Source organism: Dufourea novaeangliae, unplaced genomic scaffold, assembly GCF_001272555.1.
Source record: "Dufourea novaeangliae isolate 0120121106 unplaced genomic scaffold, ASM127255v1 scaffold34, whole genome shotgun sequence".
Classification (NCBI taxonomy): domain Eukaryota; kingdom Metazoa; phylum Arthropoda; class Insecta; order Hymenoptera; family Halictidae; genus Dufourea; species Dufourea novaeangliae.
In genome coordinates, this window is record NW_015373909.1 from 84,905 (window position 1) to 110,133 (window position 25,229).

Genomic DNA, 25,229 nt, shown 5'->3' on the forward strand with positions numbered 1-25,229 from the left:
CCCCGGGGCAGAGTTCTGCCCCGCGACGATGGCCAAAATTAAACCTGCTAATTTCTTGCGGTCGGGCTGCACAATTAATCGATTATGTCGTGGACGCCTCGAACCCGATCGATCCTTAGGCGAACATTATCACCTAATCTAGACGACTTCAAATCGGAGAAATTGAGTTAAACTTGATGCACGGTGCGTGTACAATACGAAACCCAGGACGGTTCCCTATGGCAGAGGTTAGGAGCAAACCGTGGGCTTAAAAAACAGCGGAAATCATCGTGAAACAAAATTGTGTTCTCGATTAATTCGATTCATTCCATGTTCATCGATATACAATACAATAAATGATTTTCGAGTTAGCATTCAATTTTTCGTTAGTGGAGTGCGTGTTGTACACCACCGTTGCCAGGGATGAAGCCTTATAAGCATGAACTGGGCTAAATTTTGTGGAGATCTAGGGGTCTTGTGGCGAATGGACAGACCATGTGCGCTCTGCTTTAAATTAATGGTACTAATCCGCAACAACGTTATTATATCAATAAATATATACATAACAACTTAATACAAATATATATATATATATATATATATATACGTGTGTTACACCCAGCATATATATATGTAGGAGCGTTGGAAAAATGAGAGGTCCCAAGCGGGATTCGAACTCACGACACCTGGCGCCGAAAGCAGAGACTGTACCCACTGCTCCACGGAACCCACCTATTTTCCAAAAATATTATTTGGTCCTTTGTTGGCTATGGAGTTCCCGATCCCACATATATATATATATATATATATATATATATATATATATATATATAACCCTCTACCTAATTCTACGTGGACTACATCATAGTACACAAAATCTCACACATCGAGGGAAAAATGTGATCGATTTGGTGCGGAATGACCCTATCATGTTTGATGTTCTCTCGCATTTCGTGAAAGATGGAGTACTTCAATGCGTATAATTAAGCGGATAGTGCACTTTTACGATTTCTGCTTGTTGATCTTCCAATGGTTGAAATTCAGACTGCAGGTATAAAAGTTCCTTGTGTCCTGCAGCGAAATGTCTCCTCCGACCTTTGCTAAGGTGCTAAGCCAAGCAGCTTCAATTAAACATGTGTCCGTGAAATTTGTTTTCCTGTTCCTCGAGGAAAAACGTAGTTTCTGCTTTCTATCTCGTAGCAAAGGGTACGTTGGTGGTCCTCTTCTCTTCGGACCCGTTCAAGGCGATACACGTGATGCCTTTTTTCTATCTCGAAACAATGAGTATCCTGGCAATAAATTAACGGGGTACGCGCTTCAACGAAACTGTACAACGGTTCGTACGTTGACTTCTGCAAAGCATGTGTTTTCCTAGAACGCAGGCCTCCTTTTACCTAAATCTTGTCGTGGTGGGAGTGAACTCACAATGTAACGATGGAAACTACTTGGAGGTAGAAGAAACTCCTCGGGAAAAATTCTGTCAGTCGGTCAGCAATCGGGCGACAGAGATGTTCACGGGAGTATTATACAATGTTCTGGTGGTACACACAGAATAACGGAAACGCGGCTGCTGCTATGCAAGCGTTTGGCTATGTGGAACACCTGCTGAATTGAAAACAATCGACACCTTTCGGGGCCACCAGTTTCCATAACGCAGGAACAACACGTTCGATTAAAAATACATTAAGTGATCGTGTCAGTTGATTAGTGTTAGTGTTCGTGCAGTGAAGTGAATACTTATGCGGTGGAATAACCCTGACACACTTGATGTTACGACTCTTAACTTCGGCTGGTGCCGCATACCTGCGATCACCTGTTAACAGGGTGCTACCCTACCATAAACCGTTTTGCCCGCCGATGACTAACAAGGAGTGTATTTTAGGTGTCCGTCTCCGATTGCTTTGGTTTTCGGATATGTTTTAGAGGACCGAAAAATAAGAGATACGTATTTATTTATAGCGGCCCGTTTTCATATTTAGGGGGTGAAACCACCCCTCAAAGTTTCGACCCGGAAGTACTATCTCGAAAACCAGAGGAGATACATGAAAACTTTCAATTGGTGGCTTTGATGGTTTTTTTATGTACAATAAACTGGTGTTAACAAATTGTCAAAAATACAATTTGTTTATAACACAAAAATTTGTTATAACTTTATTTTACAACTTATTGAAATTTGCGTAATGACATAAACTGACAAGCACTTAATTCCAAATCCATTGGTATATTTATTTTTGAAATTGCCTCCTTAGTCTCGCAGTTTTTTATTATTTATATCCTGTGCGCACGCCCGCTCTTTAAGTTTCCGATTGCCACGGTTTTCGGAGAATATATTAATAAAAATTAAATAATGGTCAATTTATAAAAGTCAATTTCGATTTCTCAAAAAATTTGATATAATTTTTATGAATCTTTTTGTTTGCAAAAGCAACTTTGATTTGCAAACGTGATGTCTTGTGTCATTCATATTTGTTGTTTTTCAACGAACGTATGCAGCGGCACAAGAATAACTCTGGCGACGTTATTTTTCTGAAAAACGTTTCGCAGACTTTCAAAAATAAATATACGAATGGATTTGGAATTAAGTGCTCGTCATTTTATGTTATTACGGAAATTTCAATAAGTTGTAAAATAATGTTATAATAAATTTTTTTGTTATAAATACATTGTATTTTTGACAATTTGTTAACACCAGTTTATTGTACATAAAAAACCATAAAAGCCACCAATTGAAAGTTTTCATGTATCTCTTTTGGTTTTCGAGATAGTACTTCCGTGTCGAAACTTTGAGGGGTGGTTTCACCCCCTAAATATGAAAACGGGCCGCTATAAAAAAGTACGTATCTCTTATTTTTCGGTCCTCTAAAACATATCCGAAAACCAAAGCAATCAGAGGCGGACACCTGAAATACACTCCTTGTAAGATCAGTACAGTGACCTACTGACCCAGGTTTGCAAGCTGCATGTGAATTTCCGAAAGGGTGCGTTCTATTCAGTTTATTGGTGACTATTAATCATTTAATTTAACGTAAGCTGTGACTTATTACCGGTGATCATTCTGGAAATATCCGTACGTAAATTTTGTTTCGGCCTTTTAAAAGAGACTTATTCATTAGCAGTAGTATTGTTTCCTGTTATTAAACTACGATCACTTCCCGTTCATTTTCTGTTACATTACCTTTTCGTTAATACGTTATTTAAAAATAAAATTTATGTATTCTTTACCATCTCACTTCAAATAATTATTGTTCTCAATTTTATTTAAAAAAATGACTGTGTATTGGCCTCTTTACGTTACGCTTGATTTTCGTCCATTTATGCTTTATTTATTAATCACTTTAAATGACAAACAAAAGACGATAAAGAGTTCGATTTTATTTGTTACGTCTTTTTCATTTGCTATTATACGTAGCCAATGATACCGTGTGAGCTCGACCGGTAGACTAGCGCTCTGATTGGTCGAGGTTTTTCGTTAACACTAAATCTACCGAACCCCTCTGGGAGATAGGCGTTAGCACTGCAAAACCGATCATTTGACCGGTCGTGGTAGGTTTAGTCTTAACATCTCGTTAACAAAGTCTTGGATAACATTTTTGCTAAAAAGTTGTTTCAAATCATCCCAGAAACCCCTCATTTCCTGGAATCGAAACTATTTTGGGACACCCTGTATTCACGTTATTATGTATATATTGCGTATAGGTACTTAATTACGTCATCGTGGATTAGTACTATGGGGTCGAGGGCGCACATGGTCTGTGCACAGGATATCTCTACAAAATTTCGACAAGTTCATAGTTTCAAAGCTTCATCCCTAGCAACGGTGCTGTTTGCACTGACGAGTAAATTCAGCTTGCGCTAGGCGAAAAATCGGCGTAGGGGAAGAACCTCCTACCACTTGGTCTCGGGAGTTACATTTATGCCAAATTAACATTCAGCTTAATATTTATTTTAGTACTTGAAATAAATATACCGAGTGGTAGAAGGACCCTCTCCTACCTCGTTTTTTCTCCTAGTGGCAGCCGAGTTTGGTCGTCAGTGTACATATGCCCTGGTAGCATTCCATCGATTGAATAGACCCAAAAGAAATCTTCGGCGCATTTATGCGAGAGCACGGATAGAATGAAATGAACCAAGTAAACACGCGTCCTGTCTGGTGGGTTTCTTCGAAGTTTCGCGGAATATTCAGGACGTTTCCAAGAAAGTCTTCGCCGCTTTCCTGAACCAGTATACACCTGCTAAAGAAATATATCGGGGGAAAGTAGCGATCTTCAATCTTTCGCGAATATTACACCAGACGGAAGGGAATTTCAGAGAAGGCTGGGATAGCTATACGCGGTTCCTGTGCGCGTGCATGCATCGGTTGTAAGTGTCCTCGCGGTGGTGTGTTCTTGTTTGTTGTGTGTTACGTATCGAATATGATTTTCTTTGTGTGCGTGTGGACGTGAGTGTGTGTCTGTGTGTGTGTGTTTGCGCCTGTGCATGGTGTCGGTGGTATGTACATGAGGATTGTGGATGTAAATGATTGACTGCAATCGTTCTTTCAATGTACACGGGCACTACGAAAGTGGTTGCTCGGGCAGAAGGGTTGTGGGGGATGTTTTAAGTTGAACAATCGGAATGATACATGGTGACGCCCACCTCGACAGGAGGACCTGAAATCGAAGGTTAGTCAGACTGAGTCGGCCGTTTCCGGCCTCGGATAAGTTACACGATGGGGTGACTATGACTTTGTTCTTATTTCATATTGTGTTCACCGATTGTTAAATTATTGTCCTTCTCGTTACTCTCTAAATACCTGGTTCATATTTTTTTTCGTGAATTTACTGTGAGTATGGATTCTCATGGTTTCTTTTTTTTTAGTGGTATCACTACGTCTGATGGATCGCTGAAAGTGGTAATTACTCTCGATTAGAGGACTACCAATTATCGTTTTATTTCTGTCGGAACGTGTGCTTGGTTATCATTATGGGTTCCTAGGCTTTGTTGATCGTTTGGACCCGATGCTGAAACGTCGATCGTTGCATGGTAGCATTCAATCTCAATGTGTGTACTTAGGGAGAAGCTGCAATCGCTTCGAAAGCTATTATAATTTACGTATATTAATTAACCTTAATTAACATAAATCTATCGATACCCTGTATAGTTCAAGATTCCTTGTACTTTTCATTTTTTCCATACAATGTCAGTTAGCCATTGATTGACGAGTTAGTGGTCTTCAAATTGAAAAAGCATGATGCAAATTTACGAAATACTGAGTATCTGTATTAAAGAACTTACCGATTCAATGGTAGGTACCTCGTGACGTATTGTTCAACATTCCTTGGAAGTGCTGAGAAACGCTCAATTAGATATTACAAATCCAATGGAGTAAGAATCGCTCAATTAGATACAACAGATCCAATCGAATAACTTCAGTGCAACCACAGAGAACATATGGACATAAACGAGAACTCTGAAGTAACAAAGTCAGTAAACTTCGAAGCACAGTCAGCTTTCGTCAATTCTCAATAAACATTGACTTTTTAAGTTACAATCTGTTAGTTCTCAATGTCACAAATTTTCTACACTTTTTCCGTATGATTAATATTCTCAATTAAGACTGAAAGAATTCTTTGTGTAAATAAAAAAGAAAGAGGTCTATGATTGGACAACTTGAACTGAACTGATTCCTCATTCAAAAAGGAATTGAAAATATGACATCAATATTGTTTTATGAATTTCTATCTTCGGTAAAAATAACTCAGAAAAAATTTATCAGATGCGATCTAGAATAGATTGAAAAGTTTTTTATTGTTTAATCTAGAACTGATCGATATAGTGCATAATTTAAAAAAAAAAGTAGTTAAGCAAATGTTCAATGGACAATTAATTTCGATTTCTTAAAACAGAACCGTGTTTTGAGAAACATGTGTTTACGTCACTAAATTAGGCGTCGCCACCATAGACATATATAGACGGAGCATAAGCTACCACTTTGGGTGAGGGGACCGCAGGATTGGAGGGGAAAAGGCAGCGGTCGTTAGAGGTACGTCGGTTAGCTTCGGATGCATTCGGTTCGATTCGGCTCGTTATTAATGGCTGGTGGGCTGTGTGCCGTACAATTATTTAATGCTTTATATTATTTATTAATTTTGTTAAATACATATATCTATTGTATACCCGAATAGCACCGAAAAGGAACGAAGTTACCCGATTTACTATTATCCACCCTCTTACCGCGAATCTTACTCCCCTGCTCAGTTAAGGGGACTTTCCCATTCAAAATTTAAAAAAAAAGACACTTCTTTCATATTTCTTTATAAAAAAACTATTATATTTAGGAACATAATTCCTTTTGGCCGCTATTATATATATTATTAAGAACATAAAGAAATTTTTTCTAGCACTTTTAGTTCACCACGACCGCTGTAGAAGGGCGTCTTCCAAAAAGCCACGTTTTAATCGGTGCGACACTTTGCAGTCGTCCTGTAAAAAATTAAGTAAAAATTCAAACGGGATTCTATTCGTGAGACTTAAAACTAGACAATAAACCTCTAAAAGTTATAAAACAACCCCCCCTTTTTTATACAGGGGTGAATTGCCCCCAAAAAAGAGTGATTTTTCGAATTTTTCGGAAAAATACGTATAAAACGATAAAAAATACAAAAAATAAAATATTTTAGAGGTGTATTGTCTAGTTTTAAGTCTCACGAATAGAATCCCGTTTGAATTTTTACTTAATTTTTTACAGGACGTCTGAAAAGTGTCTCACCGATTAAAACGTGGCTTTTTGGAAGACGCCCTCTACAGCGGTCGTGGTGAACTAAAAGTGCTAGAAAAAATTTCTTTATGTTCTTAATAATATATATAATAGCGTCCAAAAGGAATTATGTTTCTAAATATAATAGTTTTTTTTATAAAGAAATATTAAAAAAGTGTCTTTTTTTTTCAATTTTGAATGGGAAAGTCCCTTTAACGCTCCGTCTATATAGGACTATGGTCGCCACCGGCCGAGCGCGGCATCAGCAATCGCGAATAGGAGTGGGTTGCGCGAACACGGCGTCCACGCCCGCCAGCAGTGGGGAGAGAGAGAGCGAGCGAAGCAGTGGCTGCGAGATCGTGAGGACCTCTTGCGGTTTCTCGCTGCCGATAACGATCGCCGATAGCGATAGGAAACGCGGCAAGCCACGATCCTGAATCGACGCTCCTGAGCGACGTGTATTTCACGAATCTAGATATCGTACCGTACTTACTGGTGTTAGCCAGTAAGAGGATCGTTCATTCCGAGTTGACCACCGCTACTTCCATAGTCACCTCCACCGGGTCCGAACAACGGTTCATAGCCCGTCCTTTGGCTCAAATATTGGTCTGTCATAAGCCGACTCCTACACCGGGTCCGAGCAACAGTTTGATACATAGCCCGTCCTCAGGCGTCAATCCGTCATAAGCCGCCACTCTACCGGGTACGGACATTATTCCGGTTCACAACCCGTCCGTAAGGCTCAGAGGTTAGTCTGTGGAAGCCACCCCGCCACGAGGTCCGAATTGTCTTCTGGACCGTACTCCATTTCGCACCGTATTCCGTATACCGTCGAACTACCGGACGACCCCATGGCGCGTCCGTACCGGGTGATCTAGTCTCTACCGAAACAGCAACACCGTACTAGAGAGGGGGGGGAGAGGCAGATTTCGTCTCCTCACCGTGACACCGCGTAATATTGTACCCATTGACAGTTGTCTTTTAGTAATAAATTGTAAATACCACCGGTTTAAACGCTCATCCGTTTATTTGAACGATCCCTGACATACCGACTCAGTCGGCACTCCTATCCTCTTGCACTCACCGACGACGTACGTCGCAAACACTTCATTCTATATTTTCTTTTTATTTGTGTACGGGGTATCATTCTACTTTCGGTTGTATCGTAATTGTAGTTACACCTTCTATAGAACTAGAACTACCAAACCTGTCAATATTATAGGTTTTAGATTCCTTATTTTACACTTACTCGAATCATAACAGTGCTATTGTCGAAATTTATTACGAATTTTGCATTACAGTCTGTTATATTATATTCTACTATTTAGTATGTGTATTAATGTATTGTACATATTAATATATTATACAAATTAATTCAGTTCATACACATTTAATATCGGTAGTTCTAGTAATAATTGTAAGAACATAGTGCCAGGCGTAGATACACATGAATAATACTCGAGAGTAGCTGCCATGACTGTGTCCACTTGAGAATATACTTCTATAAATTTTGCTGTCGAGAATGAATCAACAGCTGCTATGCTGCGTATCCGTGGGTCACTAACTCTCAAGATCTACTTAAGGGAATAGCTTTTACGCATGTATCCGCTTGAGAGTAAACTGCTGTGAGTTTCGCTTTCCAAAGTGGAAATGACAGCTATTAGGCTACGTGTCCGCATGACAGTAAATCTCAAGAAACACTCGCGGGAGTAGGTTTCACGCCTCATTCCACTAGAGGATAGACACATGAGAGTTTTTCACTCGACAATGAAGTTGGCAATCATACCATTATGTCACGTGTCCATATATGTATGATTGTAACAGCTATTCTTATGCCTGCATCGATTTTTGAAAATGGACGCATTTTCATCGCGAGAATCTCTCCAACTCATTCATAATACTTACATTGATATATTCTGAAAATTGTAAAAGTTTAAATTTTCATTCGTGCGTGATTCATTATCTCATCTACGTCTGTTTACATTGCATGCCGACTGTCGGTCGCTGGTCTTTGATGTTCGACGCCCGACGCTCGTCAGCGCGTTTTTTCGAGCTGGCTGACTGGCCAAAGTTATTTGAAGATTTATTCAAAGCCTTCGGATAAAAGATACAAATAAAGGATGAAAATATCATTGACGCTATGAATAAAACGCCCCGAATAAAAAAAGGATCTTTTATTCGTCGGATAATTCTCGTCGAATAAATTTATTCAATCCATGCTCGTCGAATAGAGATACTTTTTCTATTCAAGCTTCGAATAACGAATAAAGATAAAGTATCTTTTCTTCGAACAGTTATTTAAATAATTTTTTATCTAGATAATGCCCATCTCTGGGTAGTACCAAAAGTGAAAGATAAATCATGTGGAGTACTGGTGTTGGATTCCGGGTTGTGGAATTGAGTGCAACACTTAATAAAAGAATCTTGAAGAGGATTATTCGACTACGCGTAACGGAGTTGTAAAATTCTAAATTATACGTTTCGGAGTTCTCAAGTCTCTGTTGGAACCAAAATTGCACCCTGTGTCTTTTCGGAAAGTTTATATATAATAGTATTAGGTGTTGTGGTGGGGAGAAAGTTGCAATGGCCCTTAGCTACAAAGTGAGTCAGTAGCCTCCTCTACGATTTTAGACTTTGAAAAGAGCAGAAGCTATGACTAAGGTATTTTGGACATAACAGTTTGGTTGTGATTATCAGATTGGGCCATTGGTGAGTCAGGAAGCTGGTCATCCATCACCTCTCCCCAATAAGATTGAAGGCGTTGACGAGAGAAAGAGTCTTCAATACTTTGAACGCGATACGTTGTAGGGGTATTACGACTAATTCATGAAAACTTAAAATTTATATGCAAAATACTAAGCTAATCTATAAATATGTGAAATATAAATTTGAAAATTTATATTGAACATATAAAATTGAATACAAAAATATAAAGCACAAATACAAAGTATAATATAAAGGATATAGACTAATCTGCTTTTTGACAGCGTAACGCGACCGCTCCAAATTCGAGCATGGACCGCCCTCTGACCCGTAAAACATCGCTCACACACGCACTCGCAGGCACACGAGCGTTCCTAGAGGAATCCCGAAAACATTTGAATAGCGACTAACCGCGTCTTTTACCGCGCCGAGCAACTGGGCACAATTACAGAGCCGTACGAGCATAAGGCGACACCCGACTAGTGATGGGTAGTCAGAATGAGAATCAGAAAGTGAACCATTAGACCGATTCCCAAAAGTAAAATCGCCATATCGGTGCGTAGCGTACTGATACGTGCTATGTCAAAATTTCAAATGTCACGGAGAACAAGAACTGTTCAAGTTTTACCGGACTCCCAGCGGGCACTCGACATCTATTGGTCTCCGAGCGAACATTATCCGCGGAAGTATATTAGGATGTGAAGAAATAGCAGACGGCGAAAGAGTTCGAGAATGTATTGAAAAATAAGGGCGAGATAGGTCGGCCGCGAGGAAAGAAAATGGCGAAGAGGGTAGGGACGGAGGCGTATATTCGCGATAAAGTTGACTCGTAAACAACGCCTGTGCCAGCGGCATCACGGTCCACCGATATATCTTCATTTCCATTTCTAGGATGTTTTTAAAACCCCTATAGCCCGGCGAACGTCCCATATGGGACGCATATTTCACAATGACGGCACCCCTTCCCTCCCCCGCGTATACGTTGTAGAACGCAACGAACGGATGTGGTATCGAGTTAATTGAAACGCGTTGGTACGGCTTGCCTCCGCCCAGACCAATCGCCCGTGAAATCCGACGAAGAAACAACGTTCAGCGCGATTGCATCGATTCGCGAAAACTGTGACTCTTAAAGTGCATTCACCGGGAAGTTGTAGCGGAGAATTATCGCGAGAATTTGTATATGTATGTGGAGTCGTATTAATGAATCCATTTGGTATTTTTCATCGAGTGAAAACTAACGTAGTCTACTCAGTATATGATCAGAAAAAATTTGCAAGATAATGTTAATATGTCACTGAATTTCGTTACTATAAAATACGTACAGTACATCCTCGATGAGTGTTCGAGGGCTTCTCGGCACTGAACATTAAATGTTTCATAAACTAATAGTCATATACGACTGAAACAAGTGCCATTGGCTTCAGAATTCTAAGCTCTATCATTGTGCTAAATCCCATTAAAAAGTCAGCGTTACACCTGGTCACTTCTCCTCGTCAATGCTGAGAAGCCTTCCAATATTTATTGAGGATTTACTGTATGTAGTCTTATATTGCAAACCTGGTTTAGAACAGAAAAAAGGTGAATAATATAAAGCTGTAAAAATATATGTAAATGATACTGATAGAAATATAAAAATACGTTATAGGCAGATGTTTGCAATTTCAGGGTATATTGTGAACATTGGGAAAAAAAAAAATATTTGTCAATTTTTTCTTGTTTGTAATAACGTCTATCGAACGAAAGTTATAATCTTCCAAAATTATTTGCGAGAAGCCTGCTATCTACATTTACGTTCTGTTATCCTATTTTATTGCATTTGATCTGCCGAATAGTGCCAATAAGTAATCCATCATTATTATCTGAAATTCAATATTGCGTTTTAATTGTTTGCCCGCGAACGTACACACGCGGCACAGTTTAAGACCATCGGGTTTCCCTATCACGTATTTTGTCATTTTTATGTGGACCTCGACCGCGTGGCAGGAGAGAAACGCTAGCTGGATATCCTTGGTCGCTTACGGAGAATATCGAATGAACGTCCGTTAGCCTAAGGATCCACGGAACACTGTTTATCCGCCGGATGTAGGATATATGCAGTTGGCCCTCTTCGGTAATGTCCGAGCGCCATCTAAATTTTAAATGTCGAAGTCTCGCGAACTCGGGTAAATCCAACGGTTTCTCAAGGCGTTACCGTGGCTGGCAGATATCAGCAATTTGAATCGGACTCGCTTTACCAGTATCACCTCGTGAAACGTTCTCAGGGAAGAGGCAGTCGCTGGAAGGAAAATGAACATCGAACATTTCCTTGGGATTTATGGCCGCTTTTGCCTAGATACGATGTATTCGAGAGATAGAGGATATCACCTGATGCGATGGTAATCATCGAAGTTCGTTATTTTTTTTTTATTAAAAAAGGGTGAATGTCCCAATTACTGTCAGTGTTTCTAATAATGCCACCTTATTTATTTTATAACAGTTTCTGACAACGTATATAGAATTGTGTACAAAACATGTTTTTATTAATTTGGGACTCTGATTTACATAGAAACAAAGAAATAATGTAGTTGTATGTAGATTGATAAATTGATGCTGAAAAATGAAAGTGCAATTTGAGTGTTAGAATTGCGACTACGTAAATAATAAGTAATGGAGAAATCATACTAATGAAAGAGCCATAATTTTAGTATTCAACCTATATTAATTATAAAAATTATATTAATTTTTAAGGTGACATTTAGAGGGACAATGGAATTGCTTGCATATTTTAATGAATTATCAATTAATTTATTATATTAAATGTATAAAATTATTTTTTTAATGTAAGGAATGTTAAATAATATTTTGTTCCAAATTGAGAGGATTTTTATGTTAAAAATACGTAAAATGATTAAATGAATTTGTGCTACAATCTTCAGGTGGCAGTAAATAGGATATCTATGTGGGGTGTTTCAGGTCATGTAGTATAGGAGGTGATTTCAGAAAAAATAAGTCGAAAAGGAGAATAAAATTTTCCAGCTCATGTTTCGTTGTCCAGATAATCGAACCTGAATGTTTGTTGGACATATGGACAAAGAATAGTACTCGGTTAGCGCGTCTATTCATTGTTGGTCGTTTCTACTTATTGTCAGCACGAATACACGCGTTTTAGATGACGTTCAAGCTCAATTTTCTCGAAAACGAGACCATAAAATCTTAAAAGAGGACAATTTATTCTCTTCTTTCGACTTATTGTTTCGTATAGAATCACCAAGTTGTACTACTCGACCTGAGGCACCCTTGTATAATACTAGCAATATTTATCGCATCACTCTCAAATTTATATAGCACGCACAATTTTCATAGCAATATGATTGATAATATGATTCGTATCTAACTTAATTTGATAAAGATACTGGGTTACACATCTTTACAATGAACATCTATTTTAACTGCGGTCGTCCAGGATCAATTATTCCAAAACCTGCTTATGAGAACGAATTTGCTCCTCCCCCCTCCTCCTACCCCTATTAGTTCATATAATCGACGTTCTAAAGAATAAATTTCTTCTGAATAAAGATCCCTCGTGCTACTTTTACATCCACAACACGATTCACTGTCGGTACCTATTTGAATTAGGTTTCTTAATATCGTTACGAACACCCCTGGGGGGATCGTTCCGTGACGCTGGACACGTCTCGAAGAGGGCGGAAGCCTCGTAATTTTCGCGGGATGAATCGGTGTGTACTCGAAGAGTTTCGTGAGTTTTGGAAGTTGCACGGTTGGAATGCCAAGGAAATCGATCATCTCGACGGGCGGGCTGGAGGGAATTGACGGGGGTTGTTTTCGGATGGTGATAGGGGGTGAGTAATTCCTGCGGATGGTAGACTTTTCGGGCGTCTCGAATTCCACAGCATTGTCTTCTGCGGGAAATGAGCAAGAAACCACAGTTCTGGATGCCTGCACGGGTCATCCCGCGGCTTGGGGCCAGTGTCAAAGCTCAGATCTGGAACTGTCCCAGCATCGGATTAGGAACGGAATGAAAATGCACGTCCGAATCGGCGGCGAATAAATGAAAGACCTGTGTTTACTGTTCCATCTTGACAGGACAGCAAATATGACATTTTCCGATAGGATTGGCTTTAAACCGGTGCTCATTAGCTCGACATTTGACCGATGACTTTGCGATGTTGTCCGACCGGGAAATGGGGCACTCGGGGGGTGAATTGGAACAAGTTTTTCCTTAACAACAATGTAATCTGAGGCTTCGTTACCGAGATATTAACGAAAAACCGCGACCAATCAGAGCGCGAGTTTGCCAGCTGAGTTCCCGCGCTAGCGGTGGCGACGCGCTGCGACTGGTACGCAGCGTTACCGCGGGAACGCGGCTGGCAAGCTCGCGCTCTGATTGGTCGGGGTTTTTCGTTAATATCTTGGTAACGAAGCCTCAGATTAGATTGTTGCTAAGGAAAAATTTGTTCCAATTCACCCCCCGAGTGTCCCATTTCCGGGTCGGACAACATTTTTGTTACACCCTGTATATTTATCGTTCGAGCTGTGTATTCTCCTTGTCTTCGTCTTGCCTTGTCGCGTCCTGTAAGTGCGTCTATTGACGTCCCAGTTCGTGTGCCAAAGTACGTGTTGCACACGTGAATTAAATAAGGTAACAGGATCGCAACTTGTTCGTTTATATCTCTCCTCAATTTCGGATCGAGGCGCGTAAAGTTTTCCTCCGTTCACCACGATATCCGCGAATCTATTCCCACACGCACAAATATATATTAATTAAAAAATACTGCTACACGAATTTCACATTCTGAAAATCAATATCTGTTGCTAAACAATTCCTTTTTGATGGAGGAAGTTTTTTAAATAAAAAAATGTGAATCTTTATAATGTATTTAATTACATAAAAGCAGATGTTTTTGTAAGTATTACGGAGCTCTTTCAGTAGCTGCAGATATATTTCGGTGCTCCCAGTTTCGGAGCCGGTTCACTATATTGATGGACTATATTCCTTGGAAAACCTACTCCGCCAGCCTCTCGCGCTGCTCGCGACCCTGGCTCGTAACACGTTTAATAATTGTATCTTCAAATATTAACAACAATTAAAAATTTAAGTTGACAATAAGATAAAATTTGGTTAAATATTACAATAAATGGCTATTCGGTAGGTGATATTGTAGTGTGTTTGATTATTTCACTAGTTTCTTGCTTCTAAAATTATACTTCATGAACTTTAAACTCAGTTCTAAATTCTCAGTTTAGAAACTAGTGGTGCTAGAACAATTAAGAACTATAGCGACGATTTAATGAAATCTACGTTATTTCAATAACATAGACTAATACAGAAAGTCTCCAACAAATACGCTATGATTCCACAAACATCTGCTACACCCTTCAGTATACGAAATCACCCCTCTAAGTCTTCCTCAAAGGGTAAGCATAATTCTTTGATCGTTCGCATCTCAAATAGCCTCGAATCGAATCGTCACGTTTGAATGTCGAACGCTCGCAGCAGAAAGTTCCACGATTCTACGAGAAAAGGAGCACCCCCGGTTGATCTCCGTGGAAGAATGCAACGGTGGCGGCTGTCTTTCTCGCGAACGGGGCCGGCGCGGCGTCAGAAGAAAAGCGGGAATTCGAGAACGCCCCGCGGCCAGGGATCGGTGACAGCGGAGACGGTTCCGCTGACAGAATCAATGTTGAAATTGTAATCGAGGAAAAGAACTGTGGCGGAGCGTGGCCGGAAGAAGCGGAGAGATGCCGTTAACGGTAACCCGTGGCAACCCGGGTCCGCGTCCCAGCATCGATCCAAGTTTTATCGAAGCGAGCTCTCCCAGCCCCGCCCTGCCGCCACCGCTGCCGGGACCCAGTCGAAAATTTGACTTCATCGCAGGAATTGAAAACCACCGATTCCCTTTTATGGAGCTATACACCAGCAGCTTTCCCCTATCCATTCACTTCGGTCGTGGCTGTTTGCAACCGTAAACAAATTTTGGCTATCGGTTTCTTCGACGTCAGCTGGCGTTCCCCTTGGCCTTGCGGATGGCTAGACAATAAGACCAACTTCCGTCTTGTTTTTGACATTTGTCGATGAACATTGAAAACTTCCGTGTACCCTTCTTTGGATCAGGGTTCCTCGGAAAATCAATTTACCGTGAACTGTTGTTACTGAACTGGGTTTGGTCAGACGATATCTGAAATGGTAGTGACTTCGTACGAAGGCGAGATTTGAGCGAATATTGCAATTGTTTTGTCAATATTCACGGAATGTTTCAGTAATTATTTGCATCGGTATTGAACAGAGTATAAAGATAAGGGTAATCTATTGTCCTTGTATGAAATTTATATGTGGACTTCACGATCAGAGTATTTTAAGTCACACTTTTCAAATTTTATAGGAAAGCAAATCGAAGGTGCAAAAACCTTATAACTTTGTAATCGTTTGGAAAGAGTTCAACGAGAAACAATTGCTACCTTCGAACTATTAAATGGGCTTAAGACAAGTCTCGATATGTATTTTAGAAATGATGAATATTACATTATGTCAACAAGATATGGACTTCATACCATTGTTATACTATTCAAAACTAAATGACTTAGAACGAAATACAGTAAATTCTCGATAACTGCCCGGAGAGATCGCCACGCTAAAGCTTCATCGCCACTATTGGAGGGTGCCACACTGAAGGCTCGGCCTAAAATGCAATTCATGAAGCGCCCAAAAGCGTGTCCCTCTGCGATAACTGCTCCAAAGGGATTCCGAGTTTCAAGTGTAAATCGAAGGTTTACTGTAATTGTTACAGTCGGAATAAGTGAAGTATTTGATACGGAAAACATTTAAAATGTAAGTTTTTTTAACGAAGTACACTTACAATTAGTGCACTCTACTTCTGGGATCTAGATATTATAGAATTATGGAAATATACAAAGGTGCCCATAAAGTACCAATCTACATACATTATAGAAAACGTTAACAAAAATAGAACTTCAAGGGGGTGTTGTTAAACGAATATTCCTGGGTTAAACTCAACCTTGTATATAAACCGTTCATATAATTAAACTTAATTAATCAATGGAATTATACTGTATTTTTGTTAACATCCTTCGGTTATACGTGTACATTTTCCATTGGACTGTCGTTGAATTTCTGCAATATAAAATGTAGTCTCGATTTCTTTACCCATTATTACGGTTATTAAAGTCTCAACCGTATTGCGTTCTCGCCCGTAAACTTATCCACGGAACCGAACGCGTATCATTCATCCGCCGGGCGGGTAGCGGATCGAAAAATGACAGAACTTTTTATTTCGTGTCCGACCCCGGGCCGAGAATTTTTACGACGGCAAAGTACACGTCCGCGAGCTTGCTCCCTATTGTCCTGAATATTCTTTTCTGTATCGTCCGTGACGAAAGAGTAAGCGGCGTCACAAATATTTCCCGGAGCGTATTACCTTCTCCACATTGTCGTCACCGGCGCTTTGTCCCTTTGTCGTGTCCCGATCAACGTTTTCGGACCGCTTATTCATTCGTTATTCCGCCGATCTTTACGGATTTTGTTCTTACGCTCGCCAGATAAGGTAAATGTTCCAGTGGTAGGACGTTTAAGGCGAAGATTGCGGTTAGGATGACCTTTTATACATTAAAATAATATAGATTGACGGAAAAGTACATTCAATCGATAGAGCAGACCTTTTTGTTCCAGTCAAGTTGTTATAAGAAAGCGCCCACGTGAAAAAAAGTATTAAAAATTATGAATATCTAAAAGCGTTCATTTGGCTGAGTGATTGAGTGGAATTTACGGTATGTTCTAGTGATTAAATTTAGCTGTCCCAGTGTTTGGACATAACATTCAATAAATTATTCATAGCTGATTTTTAATAGTAAAACATGATACTTTTCTTTTATGTTGTAAAAATTCAAATAAAAACGTAACAAATTTAATTTAATGCAATAAATAAAAGAAAGAAAATTATAAATAAATAAAATAATAAAAATTATGAACTAGATCTATAAATGTACACATTATAAATTAATATATAAATAACACTAAGGGAAAATTGCATTCTATTATTATGTATATGTTATATATTTGGTAAAAGCATTTAAACATTTACTTTTATACATTTAGGAAATTGTGCATTAAAAACAAACATAGTGGATTTAACTTTGGTTTAATATAAACGTTTTATAGAAAATATATATTTTAAATAAAACAAAATTAAAATTAAACAAAATTAACGAAATGAAAACTATTCCTTTTTTTGTTTTTAATTTTTTTTAACACTTTATGCAACTTTCTTGGCAGCAAATTTTTGTTTTTCTTTCTCATCTAGTTTTTGTGCCGAAAACCAACAACCAAAGTTGACATGTAAGAACGTATGAAAAAAGCTTACTCTATAAAGAAACGCAAAATTCGGCCGGTCGCGTACAAAGTTTCCCCTCCCTGCCCCGTTCCACCGATCGCGTTCCTGCGATATTGTACCAAAATTCCGGGCTCCATCCATTCCCGCGAGTGCTGATCGGTATTCCTTGAATACCGTACCATAATCCGTTTTCCTGTAGGAGTCCGAAACCGTTCGGCCGACCGGGACGGAAAGAAGCCAGCGCTGGATAGCTCTTACTCGGCCAGAGTTCACAAAGATCAGGACGAAAGTCGCTCCTCGCGACAGGAGTCTGCGCACGAAATAAAGAGGAGACTCGATAACCTTTAATAACTCAATACCATTTAATAAAGCTCTCGCCGAACCAAAAGAGGCTGCGTTACAACAGGTGGTACCTCGTTAACAAGGTGTAGCTCATTGATGGACCTTCATAATAGGTCACTGTATTCGTCTTGAAACAAAATAACTGATTAACCATATTCCTTGGTAAACCTACTCCGCCGGCCTCTCGCACTGCTCGCGACCCTGGCTCGTAACACATGCAATGCATACTATAGAAGTTATTCAGGGTGAACAAGTTGCGTGGACCACCCTGTATATTAGCGTCAACATGTTTTAAGTTGAGTCGAAGGCGGATGGCCTGTCGCCTGAAGAGTGACCCATTTCAGGGTCCTGCAACATTGTTGTTACATTCTGTATATGCAGGGTGATTCTACGTAAACAAATAAGTGAAAAATATAGAATAAAATTTTTTCATTCTAAACCTCGTTTTCCAGACAATTGACTTTGATAACTTGGTGGATACGCGGAAACTTATCGAATAGGACATGGCTTGCGCGTCTGTTCATTATAAACAGTTTGTATTTACTACCATGACGAATGCACGTGTTTTAGATTAATTTTCAAAGTCGATTTTCCAGAGAACGGAGTCTCAAATGAAACAATTTTGTTTTATACTTTCGACTTCTTCTTTCATGCAGAATCACCTTCTACCCGGTTATACAACCAGTTACACGACACCCTGTACCTTTCGGTGTATCAGAAATCTCGATCTGCTTTCGCCTCATTGGTCCCCTCTGTCCACTAACACGTTATTCGTGTGTTCGTTATCGATCTACACATTCCAGCACCGGTAACCACCACTTTCCCTGATCCCCTGTGTTCATATTTCTTTCCATATTAATCCAAGCACACGTTGAAGACGCGTTTTTTCTCGGGGGATTCGCAGCGAGTGGAGTCGATTTCCTCGTAGTCACAAACTTCGAGGCTGCTCCAAGCTTGTGATTCCTGACGTCTTTCGGATCATTCGCGCGAGTAATTCTCGAGATTCGATGCTGCCGTTCGCTGCGAACAGGACTCCCGATACGGCCAAGTCCGTGCATCGTACTAAATGCGACGAGCAGGTATACAGGGTGTAACAAAAATGTTGTCCGACCCGGAAATGGGGCACTCGGGGGGTGATTTGGAACAACTTTTTTCTTAGCGAAAATTTAATCTGAAGCTTCGTTAACAAGATATTAACGAAAAACCCCGACCAATCAGCGCGCGAGTCTGACGGTGGAGCTCCCGCGGTAGCGTTGGCTACAAATCGCAGCGCGTAGCCACCGCTACCGCGGGAACTCGGCTGGCAGACTCGCGCTCTGATTGGCTGGGGTTTTTCGTTAATATCTCGGTAACGAAGCCTCAGATTATATTTTCGCTAAGGAAAAAGTTGTTCCAAATCACCCCTCGAGTGCCCCATTTTCGGGTCGGACAACATTTTTGTTACACCCTGTATAATGCGAAAGTGATCGAGCATCGTTGGCAAAACCTTGACGGACACTACCTACCCCATGGATCGTCGTATCCCCGTTTCTGACCCAGAGAAGACAAATTAACGACGTGGCGGCGATTGTCGGTTTCGCGGTTTTGCCCACGATATCGACGATTAAACCACACAGTGTGTGGTCGAATGATTCGTACTATACGGATAGGCGGTTAAAAATCGGTAACACCCTACTCACCTCCGTAGTTCGGCCTTACTCTTTTATCGTAACTGACGGAGAACGAGTCCAATATCGCGGAGATGTTAACGTCAACCAGCATACTGCCTCCGCCGGATCTGCAATATAAAAGGATAACGATTGCTGTGAAAACTTGCCGGCAGTAAAAAAAAAAAGAAAAGAAACGAAAAGTTCGGGGCGGCATTAGGCTAAATGGGCACGAGCTTTACGTACACATAGTTCTCGCGGATAGTAAGGGTTGAATTCCATGACTGAAAACACGTACCGAGACCGTTTATTGCTTGCATATTATACCAAGCAACTCTCGCATTAATAAAATCTTGTAGATACTGTTACAGTATCGTTTTGTATAATATTTATTTGTACTTTATTTATTTCGTTTTTATTATATATTGTTAATAAGGATAATAATTTTTTAGGTTTAATTTTAATATTAATTAGATTTTGTTTAAACACTGACTAACGTCGCAATTGTCAATCGTGCTGTGATCTCTATTGTTTCGAGTGTAATCGTCTACGCGTGTAAAGTATTTACTGTGACGAGCCCGCGAGCAAATAAATTGTGTCCGACCACGACCACCAGGAGTCCAGTTTTCTTTGGCCACCCAACCTCGCTCCATATTTTCTGAGCTGGTCGAAACACTAAAAGAATCACTAATTAATAGCATCATTAATATTCTGCGTATGGAATATTATTCACGTATTACATGGAAACAATATTTTGACCAACGCTGAAAGAAATATATGTGAAGAGTTAAGGTGTAAAATGTTAGTGCAAAAATAGCTATTTGCAGAATAGAGGATTAAGAAGTGAAACGATGATTGATGAAATTATTCAATAATCTTCAATCGTTCAAGAACGTTTCTGATCAATGTCATTGTCATCTTTTGTGATCAGAAAATAAAAAATGTTTTAACAGTTTGTAACATAGCTTTGATAGTTGAGTGTACCTAATGTCTGTTTAAGAAATTGTACACACATCGGACGTCAAAACGTTTTCATCAAAAACGAAATGAATAAAACAAAACAGTCATATTCATTTGCCTAATACGTTAATACAATTTCCAAGTGGTGCCCCAATCTGTTCTACGTGTTCCCAGAAAATAATTATCATAATAATTATTCAAATAACATAAGCTTATCTCGCCGCACAGAAATGATATACCTTCCATAAGATGAACGTACACAGTTTGTAGGTATGACAGAAGTAGAGATAACGATAAAAACACAGAAGTTTCCTCAACAGCGATAAAATCAGAGAACATTGCAGTTTTTGTAGCCTCGGTGTATAGGATATTTTACGACTTGTTCCACAATATAAACAGGAGCCCGTGTTTCTTTTACAAAAAACCTTTGAATTTTTGTACTTCGATAATAAAATGAAAAACAATGAATATTTGGTCGAACAACGTATATTTTTCTATAACATTAAATAAGATCGTGTGTACGTATGTGTGTGTGAGTGTTGATTAAACGTGTACCCGATTTGCGTGGCTCGGCCCCAGTTGCCTCGGGTAAACGTAACATATGCTTTTGACGCGTACAAGGGACTAACGCTTTTAAACGATAAATGACGTGAAAAGGCAGGGAGATAATTTCATTTCGTAGCGGTTGTGCAAACGGAGTTTGTTATTGAAACATAATCCGCTGATACAATTTTATTCGGCGCCAATGTTTATGGATCACTCCAGTTTCTGTTTCTTTTTTCTTGTTTTTAAATCTCCAGGTAAATGAAATTAAATTGCGTTCGCGTTCACGATGCTTTTCCATGCCTAAACGTTAAAACGGCGAGGCAGTGTTACCGGAGATTTTAACGAGACTTTCATAAATCGACAAACGCAAAAAACATAGATATCTTGGCTTATCTCCGTTTCAAATCCACCGACAAATAGTTTTCATATTCTGCTTCTTATTACAGTTTGTGTATATTGACGATGTAAAGGGTGCGGAAACCGAGCATGATGGTTTTCCTAGCGCCATTGCAATAATAAAAAATGTGTATTTAATAGAAACTTCAACGATATTTTTATCTATAAAAAAATATGTATTGGGTCGTTTGCAAAAGTCGTACCAGCAGTGTCTTCGTTACATTTTTACTGGACGAAGGAAAAGTCGTTTGACCTGGTGTAGAAGTACTACTTTCCAGGTGTGAATTGAATGTATTTGCTGTACAAGTTATTCGTGATCTTTTTCGAATAATTCGAGTACTCGCATACCCCTAATATTTACGGCTTGATTCTAGAGTTTCCGTTTTAATTACAGTCTGTGCGTAACTAATTCCCGATTTATTTAACAACTATAAAGAAACAAAGGACATAATGACTTATTTTATCGATAAACTTCCAAATGCATGTTAAAGTATGAGTCATACCATCCATACAAGATTAGAAGAAACTATTATACGTAACTATTTACTTTATTTCGTAATTTATAATATAACTACAGTGCGAACGAAAGGGTTATCCATCGAACAATGGAATTCCGAGTATCATACAAAAGTTCTATTTGTGTTTCTATATTCGAGTCATTTCATAAAAAGAAAAATCGTTGACCGTTTAATGTACCATTCTCAAAGTCAATTTAACTTATTGTCCAGTACTTTACTATTATTAAAATGGATAGTCGTTACAGGCTTCGAGAGGATGTGCCTTTGACCGTACGTTAGTCACCTGGTAATTTATCGAATAACTTCCCGAGCCCATCGTGAGGTAAATTTTGTGCAAACGATATCCACGAACAACTTACCAGCGGGTCCGTGATAATAGGTCAGAGGTTAGGCGTATCGATTTGGACGCAGATACCAGCTCTCGGAGCAAGGGTGCGAATAGCGCACAGCACAGTAGAAAACGTCTGTTGGTTGCGCCAGAATGCAGGTGGATCCGTTGTTTCGAGGATAATGAGAGTCTTGGGTACGTTTACGTTAAATTACGGAAGATGTTATAATTTACGGTGCTCCAGACAGCACAATTTCATTCGAATTAATGAACACCTCGCGGCTGTGGATGATGGGAGGGCATCATGACTATCAAACAACTCTATGGTATATGTATTACGTCGGACTTTTATGATGCCTGAATACAGAAATTTCGACTCGTTGTTTATCCGCAACGGTCGGGCAAGGTGCCTGCATAGAATTCAAAAATTTCCGCTGGTAGCCTGCATCGGGAATTATTAAAACCGCCGGGCGAGACGGACGAGCATTACGTAGTCGAGGCGCTAATTGCGTGGAAAGTGGAATCGTGAATTCCAAAGTGCCGTAAACTTTGGCGTGCAGTAAATTCCGACGAATTAAATGCGCCGTGGAGTTCAGACGGGAGCCACGTGTGATTAATTCGTCTGCCCGACCAACGAAAGTTTCCCTTTAAACTTTAAAGGCGTTTGTCGTCGACGGGGGACGATACAACCCCCAAGAAACACGCGTGTTTCGGTCAAACCGACGATAAATATAACCTCGTTTTACTTACATTCCGCCGCGCTTTGACAGTCCTTGTTCCGCCGTTCCCTCGTCACGCTGTTTTCTCCGGTTCAGAAGCGAAGGCCGCTTACAGGTTTCTTTAATCAACTTTACTAGAGCGATTCGTTGTCTCTCGTTGTTAGGGAATACGCGTAAAGGGTGGAGCGTCATCCACGGATGACGTTTTCGATGAGTTTGGAGCATTCGGGAAACGGCCTTCGTGATGAGCAGACTAGACGCGCAGGGCTAAAGCCCATACTCTGTATAATCCAGGTATGGAAAAGCTTCCTCTTGAACTGTTTTGAAATGTGAACTCGTCTACGGCGTGGTTCTAGGATGTTTTTTTCGATCTTTCGATGGATTATTTTTGGTCGCCCCATAGTTACAAAATACTTTATTAGGTTAGGTTTATGGATTTTCGTTATTTATACGTATGAAATTTAACAGTACAATTAATGTGTAATATTGAAAGTTATAGTAAAAATAGTTCATCGATTAGCCAATAATAGAATTAAATTTTACTGGTGTAGAGTTGACATTCATTTTCCTTATTAGCGAAAACAATCGTTGTTTGGTACTTTTTATTATTCTATAATGGCTTGTAATAAAACATGTACACATAATAAGAAATAATTTAATAATATATAAATAAATATGACTTATGAATAGAGTATGTGAGAACTTGTAATTAGCTAATTCAAATGTCATTATAAATTTACTTAAAAAGAATTTTTTGAAATAAACACCAGACGCCTACATAGTTTTCTATCTGTAGCATAGAGAGTCCAACATGGCAGCCATATTGCCCTGAGGTCAATGCTATCTGAGAAATACTTTCTCAATCAAATTAAAAGCAAATGTAAGTGGAAGAAATTAATAATAAGTCTTACATAAATTTTCAGAAATGTTTTTCTAATACACATGAACATAGCTAATTCAAATGTCATTATAAATTTACTTAAAAAGAATTTTTTGAAATAAACACCAGACGCCTATATAGTTTTCTATCTGTAGCATAGAGAGACCAGCATGGCAGCCATATTGCCCTGAGGTCAATGCTATCTGAGAAATACTTTCTCAATCAAATTAAGAGCAAATGTAAGTGAAAGAAATTAATAATAAATCTTACATAAATTTTCAGAAATGTTTTTCTAATATACATGAACATTCGTTTACGCAGTAGTGTGATCCAAATGTCAATTTACAATTCCTTACATAAAATTCAAAGATATTTCTCCCTAAAAACATAATAACCAATTAATTAACCATTGGTTTCTATGTACAGTGTGAACTTATCAAACATCATTATTCAAAACGAATCCCCTGAAAAAAAAACATTTTAACTTTCATATTGAGAAGTTACAGTCCCCATCGACTCTCCGCGTTCGATTTTCGCGGCGATATCCGTTAACAAACAAAATTCTCCCTCAAGAAGTTCCGATCGCTAATTCATGCACGTCAGCGTCCGTGTACGTGGCTTGCCGGGCGTGAACAGCATTGCTGGACCGTCTGACATTTCAGGAAGGTCTAATAATGTTTGGTGCGGTGTGTCGGAGGATTTGCGCGTCGATGGGCCGCTGCGAGTGTCATAACGTCCAGACACGTCACGACCATGTGGTGAGACCGTGTCAAAGAAAAATGTAAAAGCGTCGTGATAAGGGGGCTGAGTAGGGGCCTAGTGTAATTGAAAGTCTCGTAAATAAGGAGGACCGGTTGGAACGGCGGAGCATCTCCAATTTCAATATCTCAGATATCTGAGAGCTCTTGACCCTTCCAGTCTCAGCGTTTCTTCTTCACGATGGTGGTGTCTTTTTCCTCCTCTTCAGTTAGCGTCGCTCTATGTTTCTTTTACCTTTTCTTGTCTCGTAGGAGTCGCCCTAACTGCGCTGCTGATTCGTTCCCTTTCTTTCCTTCTCTTTTCTCTCTCTCTCTCTCTCTCTCTCTCTCTCTCTCTCTCTCTCTCTCTCTCTCTCTCTCAATCTTCTTTCAA

At 39.5% G+C, this 25,229-nt stretch overlaps 1 protein-coding gene across 1 annotated transcript in view; it reads right to left on the minus strand.

The window, feature by feature from the left end:
* The window catches only part of LOC107193885 (gamma-aminobutyric acid receptor subunit beta), a 143,394-nt gene that overhangs the window by 58,269 nt on the left and 59,896 nt on the right, over window positions 1-25,229 (minus strand). The window contains 1 exon segment of the mRNA XM_015583421.1: window positions 19,785-19,882. Coding sequence (XP_015438907.1) covers window positions 19,785-19,882 — 98 coding nt within the window.